At 63.2% G+C, this 19,559-nt stretch overlaps 2 protein-coding genes across 4 annotated transcripts; one reads left to right on the top strand and one right to left on the bottom strand.

The window, feature by feature from the left end:
• Positions 1-43: 43 nt before the first annotated feature.
• CACFD1 (calcium channel flower domain containing 1) lies at positions 44-10,762 on the top strand. 2 transcript variants are annotated; one of them, XM_045467447.1, is made up of 6 exons: positions 44-253; positions 3,198-3,270; positions 4,688-4,813; positions 7,901-8,008; positions 8,516-8,611; positions 8,795-10,762. In XM_045467447.1, exons 1-5 carry the CDS (start codon positions 133-135, stop codon positions 8,604-8,606), a joined length of 519 nt encoding a protein of 172 aa, XP_045323403.1. In that variant the 5' UTR covers positions 44-132; the 3' UTR covers positions 8,607-8,611; positions 8,795-10,762. The 2 variants fall into 2 exon arrangements, with proteins under 2 accessions (XP_045323403.1, XP_045323402.1); XM_045467446.1 differs by having other exon boundaries at positions 8,516-10,762.
• Positions 10,763-11,139: 377 nt separating this feature from the next.
• SLC2A6 (solute carrier family 2 member 6) lies at positions 11,140-18,605 on the bottom strand. 2 transcript variants are annotated; one of them, XM_045467444.1, is made up of 10 exons: positions 18,384-18,605; positions 17,707-17,869; positions 16,412-16,618; positions 15,732-15,831; positions 14,990-15,201; positions 14,450-14,602; positions 13,667-13,775; positions 13,043-13,228; positions 12,686-12,831; positions 11,140-11,994 (listed from the first exon to the last, which is right to left on the bottom strand). In XM_045467444.1, exons 1-10 carry the CDS (start codon positions 18,473-18,475, stop codon positions 11,839-11,841), a joined length of 1,524 nt encoding a protein of 507 aa, XP_045323400.1. In that variant the 5' UTR covers positions 18,476-18,605; the 3' UTR covers positions 11,140-11,838. The 2 variants fall into 2 exon arrangements, with proteins under 2 accessions (XP_045323400.1, XP_045323401.1); XM_045467445.1 differs by lacking the exon at positions 17,707-17,869 and having other exon boundaries at positions 18,384-18,492.
• Positions 18,606-19,559: the final 954 nt, after the last annotated feature.

Consider the following 19,559-nt stretch of genomic DNA (forward strand, 5'->3'; position numbering starts at 1 on the left):
CGCCACCGCCCTGCGAGCCCCGCCCCTTATGCTAATGAGCGGCCGCCTCTCCCACAAGGCAGCGCGCCGGGCCAACGCGGCCGGCTCCGGAGCCCTTTGTGAGGGTGGCGGGCTGCGCCAGACAGCGGCACCATGAGCGGCTCGGGCGGGGCGTCGACAGCGTCCGTCAGCTCCGCGCCGCCCGCGCAGGAGGAGGGCATGACGTGGTGGTACCGCTGGCTGTGTCGCCTGTCGGGGGTGCTGGGGGCCGTCTGTGAGTACCCGGCCCGGGGGAGGGGTCGGCCTCGCCGCCCACCGCGCATGCGTGTTCGGCCCCGCCCCTCCGGCGCGCCCCCGCGGGGAGGGGCTGGTAGGGCGGGGGGCGGTCTGCGGTGGGTGGGCGCGCGCGGAGCGGACGCCCTGGCGGTTGCTATGGTCCCGGCCCCGCGGCCCGGGCTCCCGCGGGGCCCGCGGCTGGGCTGGCGGCGCTGGGGACATTCCAGGAGGGAACGTGAACTACCGTGGCCGAGTTACTGCCCCCCGCGCCGCATCTGAGCGCCGGGACGGTGCGTGCGACCTCTGCCCCGGGGGCTTTCCGAGACCTCCCAAAGTTGCCGGGAGAGCGCAGCACTGCCCGGCCCGGAGGCAGCCTCACCTGTTGGCGTGGGCGGAGGCCCCCTTAACCTTTGGGCCAAGGCTGTTTAAACATGGGCGGGTGGTGCCCGGGCACAAGTAGTCCTCGAGGGAGGGCCGGGCAGTGAGCATCTGGGTCCTCACTGTCCACTCCGAGGCCAGTGCATTCCCTCTGCTGTCGACTCTGCGTCGGCCTCCGCTCCTCTCCCCTCCTCATATTTCCCCAGCGCCATCCCGACACACATCTTGACCTCAAGTTGCACGGAAGCCAGGCTCTTTTAGCAACCCCCCCCCCCCCCCCCCCCCAAAGAACACCGCTAGGAAGGCAGACCTGCTGCAGGAGTAAAATGAAGCTCATGTGGCAAATACGTGTCTGGTCTGTTGGAATGGTCTGCTGTCCTGTCCTGCGGCCCTCACCTTTGGGAATCACTGGAGTGGGTTTGAACAGTGGCCGCTTGGCACAGAGGGCTGGAGCAGGGCAGATCCTGATCAAGTCGGCCGGAGGGAACACCGCTCAGGGTCCCCTTCCTGTCCCACAGTCGTCCCAGGTGGCTGGGTGCTGGAAGGAAGTTCAGGGGTGCAGGGTTAGGCGTGTGCTGTGCAGAAGGGCACACCCTTATCCAGAGGTGATCATGGGACAGGCCCTTCTGCAGATCCCAAAAAGGCCCCTGAGTCCCTGTCACTGCTGTCAGAGCAAGCATCTTTTTGACTTTGTAGGAGAGACTGGCGGCTCAGGATCAGGCTTTAGATAGGATCCTCTCAAGTGTGGCTAGTTGTTTTCCTTGCAGATGAGAGTGGGGGTCCGGTAGGGAGTGAGGGGGCCAGTGGTGGAGAAAGGAAAGGTTCTGCCTGTGGCCTCTGGGCCCTCACCCTCCCTCTGCCTTGGATTCAGCAGCCCTGCTGGCTCCCGGGTTAACCCTGGTCTCCCATCCTGTTCTGTGCTTCTTAAAGTGAGGTACCTGGGCCGCCCCAGGAGTTCATGGTGTTGGGGCTACTCCAGAAGCATCAGGAGAAACTTGTGTCGGTTTCACCTGAGTATTTGGGGGGAGGTGATTGTTATGCAAATACCAAATAGGAGATCACAGGGTGGGGGGCAAGGCAAGAGTTTTAGGGATGCGATGCGGGGCGCCCCGCTGGCTGAGTCAGTAGAGCGTGCGACTCTTGATCTTGGAGTTGTGAGTCCAAGCTCCACATTGGGTGTAGAGATTACTTAAAAATAAAATCTTAAAAAAGTTCGAGTGATGAAACAGGAATTCAGATAAGGGCAGTGCTTCCAGCTGGTCACTTCAGGCAGAAGGTCCAGATCTCCAAGGGGTGAGACACCCTCCAGGCTGGATTGTTAAAGGACTCCTTGCTGCAGCCTTCTTTCTGGGTTGAAACCTAGTCCTCCCCTAAGGTGGGCTGTTGGTAGGACAGTGGGGGCAGGGTCAGAGCTGGAGGAGAAATACTGACTCAGCAGGGGCATTGTCTTGTGGGCACTCAGGTCTGTGTTCTGTGTCTCCGGGGAACCTTGCTGCCTGGAGGCTAATGGGACGTGTCCAGGCAGAGTGCCGCTAGTAGGCAGAAAGTACCTCTGTCCCTCTAGGAGACCTTGGGGCCACGCGAGGGCAGGCCCCCTGCAGTCTGGGTTCACTTCATCTGGTTTCATCCTCCACCTGCAGCCTGTATAGGGTTACCTGGGAGAACAGCAGGAGAATTCCAGGCCCAGGCAGGGATCAGGTGCCAGGCGAGCTGCTGCAAGTTTAATGAACTGGCTGCTGATGGCTGCCTCGGGGCCCAGCTTCCAGTCCCACCCCAGCTATGGCCCTGGGCAGGGCTTTGCTTCCAGCTGGGAGCCTGTGCCTGGGAACTGCCAGTTCTTGGTGAAGCTGGGCTGCTGGCTGTAGGGAGAAGCGAGGGGAGTGTGGCACACCCACCCCTTGGGGTGCGGTTGGGAGCACTGGGCGAGGCTCCACATTTGGGACCCCAGAGAAGCCACTTTCAGGGCCTGGTGTGTCAGGGGTGGCTGGGCCGGGCTGTGGCACTCGCCCGCACTCAGGGGACAAAACAGGCCTCAAAAAGTGACGAGGACGTCCCCAAGGTTCTTCAGCTGGTGTGCAAGTCACAGCTGGGATTGTGACCCAGGTCTACCTGGTCCCAATTTTTGTTCCCAGAGGGGCAGCAGGCCTCGTCCCAGCAAAATCCAAGCCTCATTTTTGGCGTCAGAGGCTTCTTGTGTGGCCAGCCCTGTGAATGGTGACACCTGCCTGAACCTGGGGCCTGGGGTCCTCTTCTCTTTTCACGTTCGATGCCTTGCGGCGGGTATTGGCACAGCTGGGGTGCGGAGGCCGGCCCTCCAGGCCCTGGACTGGAGACAGGGTGAGATGCCCTTGCAGCCGGCCGCACCCTTGCCGCGGGGTCTGGGCCAAGCCGCCTCGCCTCTCCTAGTCTGGGTCCTCACCCACCACGTGGGGCACTTACAGGGACCTCGCTTGTCTCAGATGGCAGAGTGCAGTGCTGGGTGTCGGAAGGGGTCTGCCAGGGGTCTTCCCTGGCAGGCTCTGTCCCTTCCTGCCTGCTAATTCCGGCTCCTGTCTGCTTTCAAGCCTGCGCCATCTCGGGCCTCTTCAACTGCGTCACCATCCACCCTCTGAACATCGCGGCCGGCGTGTGGATGATGTGAGTAGCCCCCTGACTGTCCTGCCCCATGGGCCTGGGGGCACGTGGATTTCTGGTCGCCTTGCGGGGGTCTTCACCTCCTTTCCACCCTGCCGTGTTCACTTGTCCTGATTCTCATTAGGGCCACGCCAGGGGGGACACTCACCCAGGCCTTCATTGGGTTTAGGGCTGGGGTCACAAATGCCTCCCGAGCGTCCATGGAGCGAGACTCTGCAGGCTACCAGGGGCCTGGCCTGTGGGAGCTCGGGGGCCGTCAGGGCTGCTGGAGGAGGCTTGGTGGAGGCTTGGTGTCTGGTGGGATTGGAGTCAGGTGCTGGGAGCTCCAGGTCGGAGGTGGGCAAGCCAGACGGGGCAGGTTAGAGCTGGTGTGGGACCAGGGGCTAGAAGGCCCCAGGTGAGTTCCCTGCCCCCCTTCTGCCCGGGTAGCCTGATCCCGTTGGAAGGGAAGGCGGAGGGGGTGGGGTGAGAATCAGCCAGTGAAACTCTGGCCGTGCCTGAGCCACCTGCGCGTGAGAAGAGGCTGTGCACCAAGCATCATCGGTGCCCACGTGGGGCTTGGCCTGGGAGGGACACAGAGGCGGACAGGGTGGAACCCTGCCCTCAGGGAACTCAGGCCAGTGGTGAGGCCTGTGGGAGCGGGGCCCGGAGGCCCGTGCTGGCCAGAGGCAGTCAGGAGACCAGCCGGCCTGGATGTGTGTGTGTGTGTGGGGGGGTGGTTGGGAGGACTGGCCTGTAGCAGGGGGCGTGTGAGTTGTGCAGAGTCCCTGCTCTGGGCTCAGGTGGGCTCCCGGGGCACCTCAGCTTGGGTTCTGTCCCTGGTAGGTAATGAGGGCACTTTCCTCCGAGGCTTGGGGTGGACGCAGGCTTGCTGTGGCATTCTTGGAGGGCCCGGCGTCTGTGACCGTGACCCAGCCGTGGAGAACAAAGACTGGAGCAGACCCCCTCGGTCTGTCTCCGTGGCTTCGCTATCCCCAGCCGGAACACGGGAAGGAGGGGCAGGATACGGGGCTTGCTAGGTGCCCTCCTCCCCGTGTGGACTTCCCAGGGGTCAGCCCCCAGTGACTGTTGTGGACTGATGACCTCCTCCTGGCCGTCCTGATGGGTGAGCCGCTGCCGGGGACAGCTTTCCCCGCGCAGACGACGCTGTCGGTGACAGTGGCGGTAACGGGGTGGCCGAGGGGCGGCCGGCTCTCTGCAAAGCGCCCTGTGTGGAGGAACCCCTCCGCGTGCTCACGGCAGAGCTGAGGGGCACCTTCCGAGACAGGAGGGGTGAAGGGAAGGCTCTGGTCCTCCGGTGGGGAGCGGCTCCGCAGAGGCGCTGAGGGGTTGGTGGGGGAGGGGGAGCAGCACTCTGGTGGGCGTTGGGGCCCCCCTCCCCGACCCTGTCAGCCCACCAGCCTCTCTCCCCGCCCTCCAGCATGAACGCCTTCATCCTGCTGCTCTGCGAGGCGCCCTTCTGCTGCCAGTTCATCGAGTTTGCCAACACGGTGGCGGAGAAGGTGGACCGGCTTCGCTCCTGGCAGAAGGCCGTCTTCTACTGCGGGTGCGGGGCCCCCGGGTGGGGCTGGACGGTGCGGGGACTTAACCCTCCGGGGCCCCCGACCCGGGTTCCCAGAGTCAGGGACCTGAAGGGCAGGCGATGGCTAGCGGGCCGGGCTGGGGGGACCTCTCGGGGAGGGCGAGGCTGCGATGGCTTCGTGCAGAGTCCTCCTCCGACGGTGGGTGTGGCATGTGTGGTCTTGCGTCTGGGGGGTGAGCCCACAGCCGTGGCCGCCCGCACTTCTGCAGGGAGAATGCGTGCCCTGCAGCCTGTACGGGCTACAGAAAAGTGAGCGGGGCCTGGACCTCTGGTCCGGGGTTTGGGAGTTGTTAAATCGACCCTGGTAGGCCCAGCGATGTGCTTCTGTGCAGCCTTGCACGAGGGGTCCATCCCGACGCCCCGGCACGAAGGCAGGTCGCAGAAGAGAAAATATTACTTGCCAGTGGGCTTCCCTCGATTTTCCTGGTTCTATCCACAGATTCGCTGTGGGGCATTGTCCACCTGAGTCATGAGGTTGAACGAATTTCAGGGTGTGTCCCATACACGGAAGCTTCTAGAACAGTGCTGGTGCACAGGAGGCCCTTCGCGGCTTCTGACAGCAATGGCAATGGTTACCATGATTTAGGTTATCTTTAGCAATAAATGTGGTGATCTTGGGGCACCTGGGGGGCTCAGTCAGTTGAGCGTCCTACTCTTGATTTTCACTCCGGTCATGATCTCATGGTTTTGTGAGTTCAAGCCCCACATCGGGTTCTGTGCTGACAGCTCAGAGCCTACTTGGGGTTCTCTCTCTGTCATTCTCTCTCTCTGTCTCTCTCTCTGCCCCTCCCCTCCTCTCAAAATAAGTAAACTTTAAAAATAAAAATAAAAATAAATGTGGAGATCTTTATTCCAGGGTTTTTTCCCTTTGTGGAGGCCAGTTGCTTTGACAGCAGGGGATGTGCGTTCCATTCTAGAGCCGCTTCCTACTGGGTCTAAACCACAGAGAAATAGAGGTTCACAAAATACTATCTGCCATCATGCCCCTTGCCTTGATCTGTATTTTATTTAAAAAAAATTTTTTTTTTCCAACGTTTATTTATTTTTGGGACAGAGAGAGACAGAGCATGAACGGGGGAGGGGCAGAGAGAGAGGGAGACACAGAATCGGAAACAGGCTCCAGGCTCTGAGCCATCAGCCCAGAGCCCGACGCGGGGCTCGAACTCACGGACCGCGAGATCGTGACCTGGCTGAAGTCGGACGCTTAACCGACTGCGCCACCCAGGCGCCCCTTGATCTGTATTTTAAAAATACTAACAGTAATATACACTTACTAAAAATAACTTGGAAAATATTAAAGCTTTACTGCTTGGAACATTTTGGTATGTTTCTGTCCATTAAAAAACTTTTTTTTAATAGTTTTTTTTAAGTTATTTATTTTGAGAGAGAGAATGAGAGAGAGAGAGAGGGAGAGAGAGAATCCCAAGCAGGTTGTACACTGTCAGTGCAGAGGCCAGTGTGGGGCTCGATGCCACAAACCGTGAGATCATGACCTGGACTGAAATCGAGAGTCAGATGCTCAACTGACTGAGCCACCCAGGCACCCCTGCAGGTTTTTTAAACTTGTTTCTTACACAGTATGACCGTTATAAGTAAATTTGTGTCCTGCTCGTTTTCACGTAATACCGTGACGTAAACATTTTCAGGATCACCGGTAAAGACTTCATAAGATTACTTTTACTGACAGGAATATTTATTCCACTGCCTGTGCCATGCTTTCTTCCTCTGTAATCAGTGGTACAGATGAAATCAAACCACAGTAAACAGCGACGAGCAAAACTTTTCTGTGCTGCTTTCCCTAGGACATATCTCTCCTTGGGCATGGCATTGTTAGGCTGTAGGTTAGTCACTGGCAAGATTTCAATATGCGACTGACTTGCTTTCCCAAGAGGCGATCAGGGTTTCTGCCTCCTCTCCACCCCGCTGGCGCTGCCCGTCTCGTGTCTGACAAGAATTGAGCTGTTTTTCTGAGCGTTTTTACTAATTGCATTTTCTCTCCTGAAAATGTTCTAGTTCACTTCTTACCTACTGGCATCTTCATGTTTTACTCAGCAAGTTATGTGTTTCCTATGGTGAAGATTTCTTAACCCTTTGTTCTACTTCTCTCAGACATCTTTCCAGCCGGTTTCCCTTTAATTTTGTTCTGATAGAAGGTTTCCCCCTTGGCTTTTTTTTTCTTTCTAATTCCCGTTATTCTTTTACTACTGAAAGATTTTATAAGCACAGCAAAACCTCACGATCACATGTCCCGCCTGAGTAGAGAGGCAGGCGGACTTGCGGCGGCCCATCTGGCGGCCCAGTGTTCGCCTTAGCGTGCGGGGTGTGCGTGGGCAGGTGCGGCTGCTGGGCCAGACGGCTTCGCCCAGGGAAGCCACGGGACAGAGCGCTGGTCCTCCAGCTGCGGTATCTCCCTGGCCTGCTTAACCCACGGCCACGGGGGTCTGGAAATCCCAGCCGGAATCGAGAGTCAGCCCCATGGACACTCGAGCCAGAGGGGACACCTGCCGCCAGGCGGCGCCCAACCGTGGCGGGGACCAGAAGGAAACCCCTTGCCTGGTGCGGTTCACGCTCTGGGATCTCTCTTGTTGAGATAAGGCTGGTTTCACTGCACCATGAAGAGCTGACCTTTACCTGGTGCTGATGCTGTTCCAGGCACTGTGTGTGGAGTTCACACGGGAGGAGTTCAGGAACTTGGCCCGTCACAAAGCCGCTAGGGAGGAACTGACGGGAGATTTTCGGGTCGGCCTGTTCCCCGAAGGGGTGGGTGGATGACCCCAGCGCTGTTTTACTCTGTGTACCACAGACCCTTCCAGAGGTCTGATGAAGGCTTGGGTCCTCGCCTCAGAAAGTACACGGAACTTCGCAGACAAGTGCACGGGTGTCTAAGGACTTTTTGAAGCCTGGCCGTGACCCTGTGTCTGGACTGATTTCTGGGGACCCTTCCTGCACCTGGCTCTCTGGGAGGGGGGGCCTGGATTAGTCTGGGGAGCCTGGAAGTCATATGGCAGCCGCAGGGCAGGGGTACCGCCTTGACCTGGGCTTCTCTCCTAGGATGGCCATCGTCCCCATCGTCATCAGCCTGACCCTGACCACGCTGCTGGGGAACACCATCGCCTTCGCCACTGGGGTGCTGTACGGACTCTCGGCTCTGGGCAAAAAGTGCGTTTGCCTCTCCCAGCCCCTGGGAGGGATCTTCACATCCTACCTCCTGTAGTGTTCTCAGTGCGGAGGGTCCAGGAGGGGCCCCTGGTGTCCGTTTGTGGGAACGGGCACGGCAGTTGTCAGCGACTCTCATCAGTGTCGCCAGGGTGTTTGCCGCTCACGGGAATGAGAGCAGGAGCGTTCGTGGACTTCCTGGTGGCCTGGCTGTGCCTCGCCACAGCCGACAGTGGGGATGGCAGGTCTGTGCTTCGGCAGAGCCTCTTCCCGTCCAGCGCCCACGCCTGGCGTCCCAGTCAGTTGCCGCCCTCTGCTTCAGAGCCCGGGCTGCAACTCTGAATCCAAGATCCCGGGCAGCCTGTGCCTCTCTTAGAGGTTGCCATCCTAGCAGCAGCGTCTCTGGGGATACCTGCTGTCCCTGCAGCTGAAGCCTCGGTCACAGGCCAGGAATCTGCCGGTGGGTGGGAGGACTGGGCGTCCTGTGACACTGACTCGCTGTCTCCCCAGGGGCGACGCGATCTCCTATGCCAGGATCCAGCAGCAGAAGCAGCAGGCTGATGAGGAGAAGCTCACGGACACCCTGGAGGGAGAGCTGTGAGGCAGGTCAGGTGACCCGCTCCTTCCTGCTCGCCCCTCGGACTCTGTGTGAGCACGGCCTGCAGGGATGAGGCCTGGAGCGTTGGCCCTGGAGAACAGCCTGGAAGAGGAGCCTTTGCCTAGCTCCTGTCCAGCCCCCTTACACCTGTCCCTACACCTGGAATCCTCCTCTGTCTTCCCTCTCTCCAGATCTGTGTCTCCTGCCCCGGGCCTTGGCCAGCAGCAAGGAGACTGGCGGTGGCAGCAGGCAGGCAGCGTGGGCCTCCGGGTGACCCAGGCCGCAGGACTGGAGGCAGAGCGGAGCCCACAGTGGCTGCGCACGGGTGGCCCGCCTGGCCCCGCCCCTCGCAGCTGGCCCGGCTCCGCTGGAAGCAGGCTGCCGGGTGGGTGTCCGGACTCACACCGCTCGCAGGGCCGCAGGGCCAGGAGGAGCTTCCTGGGGGATGCCGGTCCTGGCGTGAGCTGGGAGGCACGGCAACCTGGGCAGGGGTGGGGTGAGCCTCCTGTGGCTCTCCCTTGGGGCAGGGCAGCATGCTGCCGCCCCCGGCCTCGTCCCGCTGCCCAGGCCCCTCCCTGCTGCTCTGCTCTCCGTGGGAGCCCACGGCAGTCCCGGGATGCTCCTCGAGTGCCCAGAGCAGCGGCTGGCTGGCTGGCTAGGGAGCTTCCTTCCCCAGTTCCCGGGAACCTCGGACAGGCCAGTCCGGGACGCTTGTCATGGGTCCTCCCCCACGGCCCCCAAGGGCCCGGTGCCAAGGAAGCACGGAGGGCAGGCTCTCCCCTTCCCCGTGGGGCCGCTCGTCCACCTGTCTGTGTGCCCCTGCCGTGTCGGCCGTGGCCGGAGCCCAGGCATCAGGGCCGAGCTCTGCCCACCTCCGTATTCCTGCTGGCCTGCCCCCTACTCTGGTCTCTGAGGGGCTGGGCAGGGGCCAGAGCCGCCTCCACCACCGCGAGCTGTGCGCACCGGGTGCCTGGCCCGTGTGGGGGGCCTGAGGAAGCCGCCCTGGCGGGGATGCGCACTGTCACCCCGGCCTCCCTCCATCCACTGTTCCTGGTGTCCCCTGTGTGTTTCTCCCTCGGCCCGCTGCCTGCCCCGCCAGCCCGACCGGCGCCCAGCTGCCAGGCGTGTCTGGTGGGGCCTGGCTGAGCCTGGGCGGTGCTGGGAGAAATGGGCTGGTGTGGAAAAGGCTCCGTCTGGGGCCCAGCTCCCACTCGTCCTTCTCCCAGGGCCCCCGGCTGGGCCCTGCTCAGAACCCTGAGCTCGGGCCCAGCCCCCCTTTGTTGAAACCACCCCTAGAGCTGTGTCCAGATCCTTGCTTCCCAGAGGGAGCCCTCCTCCCTGGGGCTCGTTAGCGTTCCTCGCAGGAGCAGCACTCACTGTCCCGGGGGACGCGCCCAGGGATCCTGGTCTGCGGCAGCCCCCGGCAGCCTTCCAGCGAGCCCGACCAGGCCGAGCCCCGGGGGGGTGCGGGCCCTGCGGCGCGGCCGGTGGGTGGGACACGTGCCTTCAGGGGTCCTCTGGGACCACCTTTCTCAAGCCAGCGCAGGGCTCAAAGGGCTGTGGGCTCCGCGCCTCTCCAGGCGGGCGGGAGTGTGTGTGTGCGTGTGTGTGTCTGCTGTGTGTGCCGTGGACAAGACCGTCTACCTCCCAGGAGGGGCAAGGGCCCTGCCCGCCCCTCTTGGCTCATTCTTATCTGGGAAGTGGGACACGGGGGTCACTTCTGCCCAGCCCTCCTGCCCCTGCTGCAGGGGCCTCGCTGGCGGGGGTCTCCTGCTGCAGGAGGGGAAAGGCTGGCTGTGTGTCCCGGAAGGTTGCACCTCCGTTCTGTCAGCAGGTCTGCTGGGGGGGGGGGGGGCCTGGAGGCAGGTGCAGAGGTGGGAGGGCCCTCTGACCCCTCAGTCACAGGCAAGAATGGACATGCTACGTGCCCGAGGTTCCCAGTGAGTGCAGCCGAGCAGTCCCGCAGCCGGGGATCTTGTCCCCCGCCCATGTGGGCTGCCGCCCGCAGGGAACATCTGTCTGTCTGGGTGGCAGAAGGGGCTGGGCTGCCAAGGCCCACTGCTGCCTCAGTGGATCTGGACTCTGCCTTCTTGGGGTCCTCGTTCACGCTCCACGTTTAACTTGTTTGAGCAATAAAGCCTGGCCGTGGTCTGAATGCTCGCTCGCGCACTCTGCCTGCTCCTTTCTCCCTCTGATACCGTAAGTACGGGGGCCGGGATCGCTGGTCCTGGGAGGAACTGCCATTTTATCGAGGACCTTCTGTGCTGCTGGCCCTGTCCCAGGTCTGCTGGCAGCATCTCAGACAGGCGAGTGGCTTGTCGAGGTCACACAGCCAGGAAGGGCCGGAGCCTGTCGGATGGGGCCATCGTGTGGCCAGGCTCTCCTTCCTAGGCTGCCTTGCCCCTTCTCGCTGCCTCCCTGTGACCCCACAAAGCGGGCCTTGCCTGGGGCATTAGGCCATGGTAGCCTTGGCTTGGAGTTTGGGTCTGGCCGAGCCTGGCTGCTGCGTGGGCTCCCCCACCTACGACAGACCCCGTTCCCTTCCACGCCAGGGCCGAGAGCCTGATTTATTTTTACAAACGGGATGAACATGGTTTACAGACAGGGGCACTTAAGAGCCCTGTTCCCAGAGATCGGGTGGGTGTAGGAGGAAGGTCTGTATTGGGCTTTGTGCCCTGGCCTGGGAGTCCAGAATGTTCTCTGTGGCATCCACAGCTTTCAGAAGTGCAGATCTGTCTTCCTCCCTGTGGTTAGGACGCTCAAGTGATCAGAACAAAATGGCACGACGACATCCTTGTGTGGACCCGTCCACTGCCTCTTGCCCTGCCTGGCTCTGTCCTCATTGCAGCCCTGTGTGGGGGCATCCTCTGAGCCTGAGTAAGGGCCAAGGCCCTGGGGTCACCCAGCAGGGCCTTGTCCTGGACCTTGGGCTGTGTACTCCCCTGCTCAGCCCTGGCTTCATCCTGGACCCCGGGCCATGTACTCCCCTGTGGCCCATGGCTGTCTCCTCTGTCGGCAGGTCTTGGCCGATGAGCGTGCAGCACGGCTGAGCTGGGGCCCAGCCTGCCCAGAGCCAGAAGTGCACTCGGGGGGGGGGGACTGTCATGCTTCTGTCTGGTCCTGGGCTCCGTCTGATGGCATGTTGCTGTCGCCCCCTGGGCTTGGGGTTCAGGCTTGTGGCCAGCACAGAGGCCCGGCGTCCAGTGCTTGGCCCCTCCCAGGTGGGGACCCTGACCTAGTGCAGGAAGGACCTCCTCCCAGTGCGGAAGAAGGACTCGATCTGCTCCAGCGACCGGCCCTTGGTCTCAGGCACGCAGCAGCCGGTGAACAGCAGGTTGACCAAGCAGATGGCAGCGAAGAAGAAGAAAGGCACCTGAAGGCCAAAGGCATTCTGGGGACATGGAGGGAATGCCTGGTCACACGGGGGCTCCCAGCACACTCCTGCTCATCCCAGCAGGCCTGTCTGGGCTCCACAGCCTCCCACAGGAACTGCAAATGCTTTAGTCATTCCCCCCCAGTCCCTTCCCCCAGGCCCTCAGGTCCGGGGCGGCCTCCCTGTGGTGCCGGGCCCCGAGGACTTCCTCCACTCGAGGGCAGCAGCCTGCCCAGGCCTGGACCTGGGGCCCGGACCTTTGGTCTCAGCCTCGGCTCAGACAACGCTCCCCCCCACCCCCCACCTCTCTCCCTCGCTGCCCAGTGCTGCCACCACAGCTGGGAGCGCATTCCACACGCCCTCCTGCCTTGCCCCAAGCTCGTCTGTGCCTCTCTGCTGGGGCTGTGCTCGCTCTGGGTTCCCCCGACCCTGCCCTGACCCACTGGCTCCACCAGGGTAGGCACCGGCCGAGCTGCCCGGGGAGGGGTTTGAACCAAGTGTGTGTGTGTGTGTGTGTATGTGTGTGGCATGGGGGAAGCGGGCACAGAGCCGGATGTGGGCTGACCAGCAGAGATCCATGCTGAGAGACCCAAACTGCCATGTGGACAGGTGCGGCCTTCTGGGCTCGGTCCCGCCCTGGCCTGGGAGGACCTGTGTGGCACTTAGAGGCCGTGCCATTGAAGCCCTGAGCTCAGCCCCCGGCACTCACCACCACCAGCAGGAAGGACTTGGTGAGGGCGAAGGCGGTGAGCCAGCTGACCAGCACGCAGAGCCCCGAGGCCACCCCGCGGGCTTGTAGGGGCAGGATCTCAGACATTAGGAGCCAGGTGATGGGCCCCCAGCCCATGGCGTAGCCTGCCGACACAGGGGACATGGGGCCTCTTCTGCCTCCGCTGAGCTGCCGAGACCCCTCCCCAACCACCCTGACAGACCAGGACAGCGGTGCCCTGCCCGTGCCCTAGCACGTCCCCCACACCTAAGCCCCAGACAGCCCCTCCCTAGCTGGCCTTCGGCCCTCGCGGCCCCCGCCCCCCGCCCATCCTGGTGGGGTCACTGCCACACCTACCCATGATGAAGAGCATGGTGGCCACCAGGGGCACCAGGGTAAGGTAGCTGGTGGGTGCGGCCAGGGGCTGCTCCGTGCCCCCCAAGGGCACACTCTCGAGCTCCATGGTGCTGTTGGGAGTAGGAGGCTTTGGACCGAGGTGGACATACAGCCCCAGCGTCAGGTTGGCAGCAAACATGATGGTGGCTGTGGACAGACCGGTGGCCCTCAGAGGGGCCGGGACCGTCTGAGCCCGGTGCTTCCTCAGCACCTTGCACCCTGTGCGGCCCATTTCTCATCCAGGCCGCCGTTGTGGCCCGTCTGTGACCGGACACTTCCTGCAGAGCTCTGACCCTGCCCGCGTGTGAGCTGCTGTCACACCCACCGTGTGGCTCACGACTGGCTCGTTTGCTCACCCAAGCCCCAGCAGGTCTTTCTGGAGCAGCTCGTGGCTGCCAGGCCCTGTGCTGGGCGCTGGTGGGGGCAGGGCCAGCAGGGCAGGTCTGACCCAGCCATGCCCGCCTCGCCCCGGGGCTCCCAGTCACATGGGCCGGCACACAATCGGCACACAAATCGGCGGCTGCGGGAGGAGTGGGCAAATGCAGGGGAGGAGTGGGCCAGTGCAGGGGCCAGGCCGGTGCTCACCTGAGACAAAGAGCAGGACCTTGCGGCCAGCCAGGTCCATGGTGAGGGCAGCAATCAGCACGGAGAAGAGCCTCACGGCCCCCACAATGGCCGCATCATCCTTCGGGGGCTGCAGGGAGGGAGCCACCAGGGGCTGAGGGACCCTGGCCTGCTGCTCCTGTCCCACCCGTCCCGCACGCGGCGCTGCAGGGCGCTCAGACGCCAAGCCGTGGCCACAGCTCCTTCGGAGCGTTGGGCCGCCCGGCACGTACCATGTGCCGGGCACTTCCTCTGCTCACCCAGCCGGGCCCCCTCAGCCAGGGCGCACGCAACTGCTGCCCCCGCCCCCGAGCCCAAGGCCAGCAGAGAGTCCGGGCATCACGGTGACTCGTGGGACTGCACTGTCACTAATCTCTAAATCTCATCTCCCTTTGAGCCCAGGACGGGCCGACGGAGGCCCCCTCTCTGCTATCTCCATTCTACAGAGGCGGAAGCTGAGGTCTGCAGGGGCGTGGCAGATGCTCTGAACCTGGGGGTCCACGGCGCCCCCCCCCCCCCCAGGGCTCTCTCTGCGTTTCTATACAGCGGGTTCCTCTGCAATCCGGTCTGGCTTAAGACACGTGAGGTTACTCGCAAACGTTCTTCTGAGAACAGGTGCAGGGCACAACAACAGCGGAGAGACCCCGGCGGGCTCCACACGGCGCGTGCGCCCCTGACCCGAGGTGCGGAGCAGGTGCTCAGTAAGGGACGGCCCCCGCGGACACGGGGGGGCAGAGCTGGGGCGGTGTGGGGCCCGGGCCTCACCAGCAGGACGGCGGTGCTTTCGAAGATGGGCTGCAGGTAGACAAGGATGGGCGTGATGCCCGTCAGCTGTTGCAGGAAGCGCATCAGCAAGGCGATGAGGATGGGCCGGTACACGTGGGGGCTCCGGGCCTCGGCCCACGACACGCGGGTGCTCTGCGAACGTGGAGCCGCTCCTGAGGCGGCTGCGCCCGCCCCTCCGGCAGCCCCCGCCCTGCCCTGGACTCCCTTCTCCCTTCCTCCAGGAAAAGACCCTGGGCACTGAGGCGGTCCGGCCACAGACCCCCGCCCGCCCCCCTCCCCCCAACCCCAGGCTCTTGGGGGAGCGGGTGGGACAGGGCAGATGTTTGCCGGTCAGGATCTCTGGGTGCCCAGGCATCGGCAGCACGGAGCACGCGCTCTGGGTCGTGGCAACGCCTCCCCTTCCCCTCGTTCTCGGAGGTGGGATCCACCGTCTCCTGCCCCTTTCCCCGGGACGAGCCGCCAAGTCTCGGGCCCAGTGGCCAGCTGCACCACCGGGGCCTCGCACCCACCCTCCCGCACCTGTCTCTGGACGTTGTCCTGGATCTGCGAGAACTCCCAGCGGATGTCGGTGTCGGCCCCGCGCAGCCAGGCCAGCGCCCGCAGCGCCTCCGAGTCCCTGCCCCGCGACAGCAGGAAGCGGGGGGAGTTGGGCATGAAGCTGAGCAACAGGGTCATGACGAGCACAGGCCCTTCCCCGGCCACAGCCAGCCAGCGCCACGGCAGCAGGAGGCCTGGAGGTGACGACGGGGTGAGCGGCCGGCGTCCAGGCTACACGTCCAGTCCCCCCCTATCGATGCCTCTGAGCGACCTGCTCTGTCCTCAAGCGCTAGTCCCAGGGCCGTCTCCTACAGGAAGCCTACCCTGCTTGCCTCAGGCCTCCGCGGTCTAAACCAGGAGGGGCTACAGGGATGGCTTGGCCTGAAGGAGGTTCTCAGAGTGTCTCAAGGGCCACGGCAGGGTGACGGCGGGGTAGACGGAGCGGGCAAGGCCCCGGGCTACTATCTCCAAACCCCCACCCCACCTCAACCGGATGTACCCTGCTCTCTTTTCCTATGGGCTTCCCATGTGACCAGAGAGAGGCAGAGCATTGCCTAGAGGTACACAGCCCAGTGCTGGCTGAGCAACTATCTTGTCCCCCAGCTCGGGGTTCGCTCTGGGGCACATTCGCTGCCTTTCCACCCATGGCTGCTCAGCAGCGGCACCCTGTTACCCGCCCGCCTGCACACAGGAGGTGCTCATCGCTCATCTGGACAATACTTGCCAAGGGCGTAGAGGGACAGTGACCCGAATACTGCCATGAGCTGGGGCGTGGCCCCCAGGGCCCCACGAACACCCGGGGGAGCAATCTCAGACACGTACACCTGCAAGACACATCGGCCCGCACGGCCTCTGGTGAGAGTTTAGGGTCCAGGGCCCGGCCCGAGACGGGAGAGGTGGCCCTGTGAACCTCGGGAGGTGAGAAGCGGGGGCTTCAGGTGGGGTTCTTATCCTGATCGGGACTCAGTCCATTTCCCCGTCAAGTGGGCAGAGGCACTTGGCTCTGAAAATGGGTGGCCTGAGGTTGGGAACTGGAGCAGACTCTGGTTCCACCCCCACCCCCGGGCACCTCTGCCCCCTTCTGGGCTCGCCCTGGGCTCGACATGGCGCGTGGGGAGCTGTGGGAGGAGTCCGAGGGACGGCTCGGGGCAGACACTTCCCCTTCCCCCCTTGCTTCGTGCAGATTTTCTCCAATTGAGCAATGTGCCTGATTGTCAGGAAATGGGGTAGGAACTATGGGGAGTCCAGAGTGAGGTCAGCTGGGGCCAGATTTCCCTGAAATGGGTTGCCCTGGTGGAGGTAAGCTGAGGCTCCCTGGCAAACATAACCCCCACTGACCAGATGGCTTTAGCTACACGGCGGCCAACTCGGTGCCGAGGCAGTGAGGGGCGGTCCTGGCCTTACCGGGATGCAGGCAGCTGTGAGCCCCCCGGCGAAGCCTGTCATTGTCCTCCCCAGCAGCAGCATCCAGAAGCCGTGGGCGCCTGCCATGAGTGCGTAGCCAGCTGCCGAGGGTACGGCTGAGAACATGATGCTGAGCTTCCGGCCCAGGAGGTCATTGAGGACCATGGCACTGAGGCCCCCAGCCGCCGCGCCCAAGGTGAAAACGGACTGCAGGAAAGGAGTGCACGGCAGACATGTGTGGGCACCCCGCACTCCCGCCCCACCCCCCATCAGAGCCCAGAGGCAGCTGCTTTTCCAGGCTGACCGTGGGATCCTGGGGTGCAGGACTCAGGCCCTGAATGGTAGTGAGCCTCCCATCTCCAGGCGTGTACAAGCAGCATGTGCATAGCCATTTCTTAAGAGGTGCCACCGTAGGGAGGCCTGCTCTGCAGAGGATGTGGGGCCGTGTGTCCATGGTGGTTCTGCTCAGCTGAACGCTTAAAAGTCTGATACTAGAGTATAGCAGGCAGGAGTATTCTATAACCTAAAGCCCCTGGCATTTTTAGACTTGGGGATTCTTGGATTCCCTGTAGAGTGGAGTGAGTAGGATCCAGTCAGTGACTTGGGCACATTGCTTGGTCTATCTGAGCCTCAGTTTCGTTAGCTGTTTTATGGGGGGGGGGGGGCAGGAGTACCCACTCTTAGGGTTGGCCCGGGAGTTAACCAGCTCTCACGTAAAGTATCCAGCACAGCACATCCCTGGCGCATACTAAGTGCTCGGCACACACTGGGTATTATCTTAGCTACTATGTTGTCATTGTACATTTGAGGCTGCAAAGATTGGAATTCTGGAATCCTGGGACTCTTGGGGCCTCTGCTCTTCCCTTCCACTCGCCCACACTCTGTCCTGGGACCCTCCTCGCCCCAGCTGGCACCTCTTTCCATCGGCATCTGACGCCCTGTCCCCCATCATCCAGAGAGGCGTCTGCTCTGCTGTGACAGCCCGGCTATGGGTGGCGGGGGCAGTCTGGGGAGCCCTCAACCCCCCAGGGGTGAGACCTGGAGGGGCACCTCCCCACTTGTTCCTTCCCACACCTTCTCCTTCAGCTCTCACTTCCTCCTTCTATTTCAGAGCCATCATCTGGCCTCACTCACCCACTGCCCCTCCTGCGGCCCAGCGTGATTGGGGTGGATGGGGGAGGGGGAAGACCAGGGCCCTAGAGGGGGCCCCACGCCTGAGATTTTGGGCGTCCCTGGCTTCGTGGGTCCCTGCTCACTCTGCCCTGCCCATCTCCAGCTCAGAGCATGGCTCTTACCCCAAACCAGGATGCCTGGGTTTTGGTCAGCCTCAGGTCTGGGTCCAAGGACAGCTCCAGAGCAGGGATGACAGGGGACGTGTAGACCAGGGCATACCCAAAGCTGAAATTGCCCAGCACGGCAGCAAAGGTAGCCAGGAACACCCTCTTGTTCTGTGGGGCCCTGGTGGGGGGTGGGCAGAACGATGAGGTCTTTGGGTTCCTCCTCCCCCAACTGCTGAACAATGGCTGCCCGCTCAGGCTGGGAGGGCAGCGCTTGGCGAGGGCTGGCTCCAGGGCCAGACTGCCAGCTCCCGGAGCCTGAGTGTCATCTCGCTTGGAGAATTCCCCAGGACGGTCCCCAAAGCCCATCCCCGTGGCTGAGGCACGGGTGAAGGAGCACTCTTCTCTAGAAGAGGAGGCTTGGTTTCTGCCGCCAGCTTTGCCACTGAAGTTCGCCGTGTGACCTTAGGCAAGCCCCTCGCCCTCTCTGGCTTTCACTCACCCTATCTGAGGCAGTTGGGGGCTGGGCCCGGTACAGGGGGTGGGGGTGGGGGGGCAGCTCCTTAAATAAAACGAGGGTGTCTGGGGGCAGGAGGGGACCAGATGGACCCTTGGTGGACACTCATGGAAGGTCAGAGAAGGCCCAAGGCGGAAGCCAGCCCCTGCCCGCAGCCCCCATGCCCAGCGACTCTCACCCGACTCGCGTCCTCTCCCCCGGCGACGGGGACGACTTCTCAGGGAAGGTGTCATAGTCCGGGCCCTCGGCCCCCAGCAGCGGCTCCTGCATGGCCGGCCCCTCCTGGCAGTGTCCGTGCCGCCGCCGCCGCAGAGTGGCCGGGTGCTGGGGGACAGCTCCGGCCGGGAGGCGCGTCGGGCCGCAGCGGCGCCGAGCATCCGGCCCGGGCCGCAGCCCCGCCCCTCGGCCGCGATTGGCTGCCAGGCGGCCCTGCGGAGCGGGCGCGGGCCAATGGGGCAGCCGCGAGCGGTGCGGATGCTCGGGTGCCGGGGCCGGGCGCGGGCGGGGTGCGGGGCCCGGCCGGGCTTTCCCGGGGCGCGGACCCGGGGACAGGGCGGGGTGCGGGGCTCGGCCGGGCTTTCCCGGGGCCGGAGCCCGGGGGCGGGGCGGGGGCCGGGGGCAGGGCTCCGTTGGGGCTTTCCGGCGGCGCGGCCCTGGGGGCGGGGCGCGGACTGGGGCGCGGAGCTCTGGCTGGGGGTGTGGGGGCGTGGCTGGGCTTCAAATGGGCGTCACCCGTGCCTCGTGAGCCCCCGAGGACCACCCCCCGGGCTGGCCTTGAGGATGGGCACCCCGCGCCCAAGGAGGAGACTCGACAGCCTTGCGGGGCCTGGAGGCAGAGCCCCTGCGGATTCGTCCGTGTGCACATGTGGGGGGACTGCGGTCCACCCTCAGGTCCGGCGCCCGTGGCTCCTACAGGCCGGGGGAACCGAGCCCCGAGGGGCGCAGCGACTCGCCAAGGTCACAGGGAGAACCCTGGTCTCCTCCGCTCTGCCTTCGCTGGACCCCGTCCCTGCCACCTCGCGTCCTGAGTCACCGCTGGCCCTGCTTCCTCCCCTCCAGGGACGAGGTGCATTGGGGCTGAACCGCATCCCCGACAGCCAGTGTGTGTGTGTGTGTGTGTGTGTGTGTGTGTGACCCAGAGAAGAGAGGGTGGTGGCTCCAGCGGCACAGACTTGCATTTTCCCCGTTTCTGGTCTTTTTTGATTGCAGGAATAAACGGCTTGTTGAGAATCATCCAGGTAATAAGATAAAATTACAAGATAAGAAAAGCAGAAACTGAATATCCCAGGAAGCTCCCCCTCCAACAACAGCACAGTCACTGGGGCCCGCTGCCCCTGTGGGCTTTTTCCGGGAG

This window comes from Leopardus geoffroyi, chromosome D4 (genome assembly GCF_018350155.1).
Source record: "Leopardus geoffroyi isolate Oge1 chromosome D4, O.geoffroyi_Oge1_pat1.0, whole genome shotgun sequence".
NCBI classification, from domain to species: Eukaryota; Metazoa; Chordata; class Mammalia; order Carnivora; family Felidae; genus Leopardus; species Leopardus geoffroyi.